The following is a 6000-nucleotide window of genomic DNA, read 5'->3' as shown; positions in this document are numbered from 1 at the left end:
CATATTTCAGAGAGCAACCCAGAGAAGGGGCATGAGGTAGAGTAGGATAGTGAATGACAGACCCCCAAGGTCAAACAGAAGTGAGAAGGCATCCCCAAAATCAATCAGACAAGATGTCTAGGAACTACTGCCAAAAAGACAAAAGGCAAAGCTAAGCCATTCCATTCCACTGCTTTTATGGTTTGTGCTTTTTTATTTTACATCAGCAATACTTTCAATTGGCATTATTATAAAAATAATTTGGATATATACTGTAAACCATATTTAAGGGTTTAAAAAATCCTGAGGTGTTTTGAGTGTTTTAAGTGTTTTGAGCTGGTCATATGGCAGGTCATATATGAAATGTTGTTGCTATAATGTCATGCATGCATTAAGGGGAAAAAATAATAATTAACTATCTTTTTATAGCACCCAGAGAGAGGAATCAGAATAAGTCATTTGAGGTAGTCCTCTGTGCTTTCATTTTCTATCCACTAGTTGGGTAAACAAGTATAGGAGTACCCAGGTCCACTTGAAAAAAGAAAAAAAACTTTTTTCAATTAATATAATAAAAACTGTTACATCACTTTGCAGAATTCAAGTACCAAAAGAGATCTCCCAAGACTCTGGATTCATTACATTTCTTCCTTTAAGGCTGGGAGTCTAAAACATTGACAACCAGTAGCTATTTATCCTACTTCTACAGGTCCTCAACACATGGGATACTCCTCACATCTCAGCTCCTGTATGGTCAAGAATAAATGTAATGCACAAACACAAAGATAACCAAGAAAAACTACTTCCTGAGCATCTACTATGTGACAAGTATACTTCTAGGTGTTAAAGATACAGCAGTTAACAAGTTTCTCATAAAAACTTACTGACTCCATCTTTATTAACAGCTATTGGTTATCTAGTAAAGCCACATGACTTCCCATACACATCTTTTATTACTTTTGACTGACTTCAGTTAACCTTTCTGCAACATAATTCTTCCATTATTACCTAGGAACTTGTCAATCAGTAACTGTTCTATTTACTATAAAGCATCATCTTCAATCCTGGTACTTTTTGTATTTTGGAAACTGACTAAAATATGTGGTTTTTATGTCAGTGACTATTCACATCACATTTCCCAGTGGGATATTCAACTCTTCTTAAATGGCTAATTTTCTATAGCAGAAGTGTGTGTGTGTGCGCGCGCGCGCACGCGCAGAGCTGGAGGAAGAAGCGCAATTACAGATTAAAATTCTTTATACCATAACATTCTAATTACAGTTTTTATTTTGAGAAGTAAATTCAATTCCAATTGCTGAATTACACTTTGACCTCTAAGAACAATCACTGTGTACCTATAAAAATTCAAAGTATATGTTATTTCTTTCAGTATCTTTTTAATAAAATTATTCTCCATTTGTTATATACAAATTTCAATGTTTGGGTATATATAAATATTTCAAGGGTGCCTGGGTGGCTCAGTCAGTTAACTGTCTGACTCTTAGTTTCAGCTCAGGTCACAATCTCACGGGTCGTGGGATCAAGCCCCAAGTAGGGCTCTGAACTCAGTGGGGAATCTATTTAAGGATTCTCTCCCTCTGCTCCTTCTCCAACTCATTCTCTCTCTCTAATAAATAAATCTTTATATAAGTATTTCGTCACTTTTGCCATGTCTTCCCAAAAGTTGTAAACCAATGCTCATCACCTCTGAGCTAGAAAACCAAAATGGTTATTTTCTGCTTTCCTAGGATGGTCCTTCATTAATTCTCACTGCCTATGTCTCATTTAATTCTTCTGTATGTTCATTTTACACAGTTACTTTTACTTCCCAGTACTTTACAACTGGCTAGTATTTTTCTCTACTAAGACTATGTGGACTCATATTGTGTATGTGCACACACGGGATATGCTTGATGCTCTACTGAGAACCACTCCTCTCCCTCACCAGGAGTCCAGGAAAAGAGAAGGGAAAAACATGTTCTCTGCACTACTGTTCAGTATTAGTCTCTACTTAAAACTAGGAAGGCATCACCTAACTAAAACTATCCTCTAAAAACACGTTAGTAGTTGGGACACTTGGGTGGCTCAGTTAAGTATCTGACTCCTGTTTTCAGCTCAGGTCATGATCTCAGTCACAGGATTGAGCCCTACTTTGGGCTCTGCACTCGGCATGGAGGCTGCTTGGGATTTTCTCTCTCTCTCTACCCCCTCACAGCCCTCCCTGCACACCCAGATGCCCACACTCTCTCTCTAAAATAAATAAATAACCATCTTAGTAGTTGTGGGGGGAAACCTTTGAAACATAAGGTAGAGCAGCTGTCAATATCTAAATAAAATGACAAAAAGTGATACATGTTTAATAACAAGAAACTTTATTGAATTACAAATTTAAAAATGGATCACTTAATTTAAAAGTGTGACTATTTTAGTTTTATTCTTCCAAAACTCATTCTTCCAAAAATGCACTTTTTTTTTTAGGTGATAAAGTTAATCTGTGAAATAACAAAGTAGAGATAGGATGGTACCAGTGGGCCAATGCTCATATATGTGGTCCTAACATGAACCTTTAATGTTGCTTTCTGTATTACATCAAATTGATTTGCATTTTAAAAAAATGGGAAAAGGGAGCAAAGGGGAGTGCAAAGCATGTACTGAAGTCTTCCTATAGGAGTATGATAGAATACAGATTTAGCATGATAAAATGTGGCCTTTGTAAAAATGGCCTTTAAGATATGCTAGAACAAGTGTACCCTAAGGAACATTCCCTAAGGAAATCATTTTTTCTTATTCCTAACAAAACAAATGGTACACATGTAAAAAATAAATTTTAAGTATAAGATCTGTACTGTAAAACCAACTGCATTATAGCCCATATATTTGGTTTGTTGAACAACCTCATTCATGGTATAACAGAAAAAGACCAAATTCAACTCAGGACAAAAATATTTTCTATCAACCTCCATATGGAAAGACCACAGCTCTAATGATCTATATAGTCCTTAAACTTAATCCTTGGTCAGTAAAGATTTCCAAATCAAAAATCAAGTCATATCTGTTTATAGTAACTATACTGTACTAAAATGCTAATATTTCCTTCCAAGTTTGTCTTCCTATGAGGGGAAAAATGGTCAGAAGCTTTCATTCTTTGCCTATGCTGGGATTTATGAAAAACCTACCAAACTACAAGAGTGTTCTGCAAAACTAAAGTACAACTACAAAGTCAAACAGGTAAATAAACAACAAAACCAAACTGATTTCAACAAAGTCAAGTCATGTTTCCAAAAGTAAAATCTAGTAAGAAAAAGTCATAAACATGTACAAGAAATGATTATCACAGTTAGTTACAAATGCAAAATAATATCTAATTATCCCAGACTTGTGAACATAATATTATATGTTCAAATATTATGTACAATTTAGATAAGCTGGTCAAGTATTACCTGAATATACACCACATCTGATAAACTTATATTACCTTTTCTCCTCCTTTACTATTTGCATGTATGTGCCAATATGGGGGAAAAATGTAATTTCCATTTTTATGTATTAACTGAGAAGAAGAGTATTCCTACTTTGTGTGTTTGGACTTTTAAAAAGGTTCATTTTCCTTTCAAAAGAAAAAAAAGTAAAAATAAATTGCCAGAAGTTTAACTGTTAAGAGTTTAATATCAACTTACTATAAAAATGAAAAAAAAAATGTTTTGAAACAGAAACTATACAATTATTATGTGGTCTCCCTACTGATCTGAAACTACAGAAGGCATTTAAGGAAGGAATGCTATGGCAAAAACCAAGACTAACCAAAGGGATGTATGTTACTTTAAAAATCTGATTTGCACGTAAACTAGATGCTTGGCCTAGTTTTAAAGCTAATTACAAAATCCATTTTTTAATGGTCCAGACATTTTGCCATTTCTTCCAACTCAACAGAACTGTCAAAAAAAAAAAAAAAGTATTTCATGAGATCTTTAAATACAGACAATGGGGTGTACCCCACCCCCCATTTAACATACTATATACCTTATACTGATAAAAAAGAGGCATTTTTTAAAAAGATGTACTTCTCAGACATGAACAGACACCTACCTACATGTTTGTCTTTTCCAATTTACAATCAGTAGGAATATATAACTGAAGAAATACTATCAATTTTTTTTTTATCAAGTACCCCTCTTCTTAATGTTTTTAGGTTAAAAAAAAAATAAAAAAAAAAAAAAAACTTAATTCCAATCTTGAACTTCTAAAGTAAGCCATCCTTGGGCATCAGCTTGCTACATTAAATTGACCTTTCTTAAATCCAAGAAGTACTATGTCAAAATTCTGCTGCAAACTGCCTGTATTCAAAACCAACTGCAATATGCCCCATAATAATAGAAATCATCATCATCACTATCATCCATTATGCAAAATAAATCTAAGAGCTATCTAGAAAAGCCAGACTTGCTCTACAGAACTAAAAATAATTTTTTAGGGTGCCTGGGTGGCTCAGTGGGTTAAGCCGCTGCCTTCGGCTCAGGCCATGATCTCAGGGTCCTGGGATCGAGTCCCGCATCGGGCTCTCTGCTCAGCAGGGAGCCTGCTTCCTCCTCTCTCTCTCTCTGCCTGCCTCTCTGCCTACTTGTGATCTCTCTCTGTCAAATGAATAAATAAAAAAAATCTTAAAAAAAAAAAAAAATAATTTTTTAAAAATGTCCCTCTCTTTAACCAATGTAAAAAACTACTCAGGATGGGAGACACTATTTCAAATCATGACAACACTCTCAATACCAAACACTCTCAATACCAGTAACCTTCCCAGCTCAGAACTACATCTTTGTATATAATAAAATGAGTACTGGTTTCAACCTCTAAAATAATATCTAGGGCCAAACCTATACCATATTTATGGAGGATATTCCCCCATTGCCTAGCTTTTAATTCATTTCTGACTTTCAAAAAATGTTTTAACTTAGGTGAATAATTCAAAAGGGCTAAATAATTCAAGAGCATTAAAGGGCTAAAGCTAAGTATAGCTTAAAAAAAAAGAAGAATCACACAAGCTACAAAACCAATAAATGCAACCATTTTTGAAATACAATTAGCACTTTTTAAATATAGTATCTGTACTCTTCACTACAGCCTATGATGTAGATATTATTTACATTTAATATGTGAGAAAATTATAGTTCACTAATGATAAGAAGCAGAGTTCAAAACCTGTTTGGCTCCAAAGACTATATACTATATCCCTACCACGTGAGTCTGCCCAAATACATATCCTTAGCACTCACATCTCCATTAACAATAAAAATGGTCTCAGAAGTGATTCTTCTCCCAAGTTTAAATTATATTTCTGTGGCTCACAAAAATCACTCAAAAAGGGATCATTTAAATAACACACACTTGCCTGTGTGGGGCTCATTCAAAAGTACATAGGCTATATGAAGTCTCAGTGAAAAGCCTACCAAACCATGAAAGTGCTCATCTGTTAATTCCTAAAATAAACACTAAAACCATCCTGTTGGATTTCAACAAAGTAATCTTTCCAGAATCAAAATCTATGAAGACAAGTAATACCCAAAATCTCTGAAGACAGAGTTTCCAGAAGTACAAGAGTCAAAGCAATTAAATGAGTATAAATGTATACAGGACTATGATACAGTAAGTGCAGCTAAGATTCAATCCTGTTACTCCCACACCAAAACCATATGAAGATAGAAAAATTAAATTAACATTCTTAATTTCTAATACAGTACAATATAGTACATTCCTTTACAAATGGTTTTTGTCATGGACTTCAATAGTACTAGATAGCATGAGAAGATGTATGTATTTAGATACCTAGGTAGTCTTATGAAAAGATGTGAAAAATTCTATTATAAATGGATAAAATATGAATATAAAAAAGTGTCATATACCTTCCATCGATTTCCACATTCATTGCAGACAACAAATGTTGTCATCGGTTCATCAGCACTACGAGTTTGTACCTACAGTAAAATCAAATGAAAAATATTATTTTTTAAAATACTATAAAAAGTCTGA

At 34.0% G+C, this 6000-nt stretch overlaps 1 protein-coding gene across 3 annotated transcripts in view; it reads right to left on the bottom strand.

The window, feature by feature from the left end:
- Positions 1–2325: 2325 nt before the first annotated feature.
- Positions 2326–6000, bottom strand: part of TCEA1 (transcription elongation factor A1) — a 42130-nt gene continuing 38455 nt past the window's right edge. For all 3 annotated transcript variants that reach the window (XM_059166443.1, XM_059166444.1, XM_059166442.1), the window contains 2 exons: positions 5874–5945; positions 2326–3908 (listed from right to left, as the gene is read on the bottom strand). In XM_059166443.1, the coding sequence (XP_059022426.1) occupies positions 3900–3908; positions 5874–5945 (81 nt within the window). In that variant the 3' untranslated portion in view covers positions 2326–3899. The remainder of the gene's footprint in view (positions 3909–5873; positions 5946–6000) is intronic.

This window comes from Mustela lutreola, chromosome 3, assembly GCF_030435805.1.
Source record: "Mustela lutreola isolate mMusLut2 chromosome 3, mMusLut2.pri, whole genome shotgun sequence".
Taxonomy (NCBI): Eukaryota; Metazoa; Chordata; class Mammalia; order Carnivora; family Mustelidae; genus Mustela; species Mustela lutreola.
The sequence above is the reverse complement of the archived record's forward strand: the minus strand, read 5'-3'. Positions and strand labels throughout refer to the sequence as shown.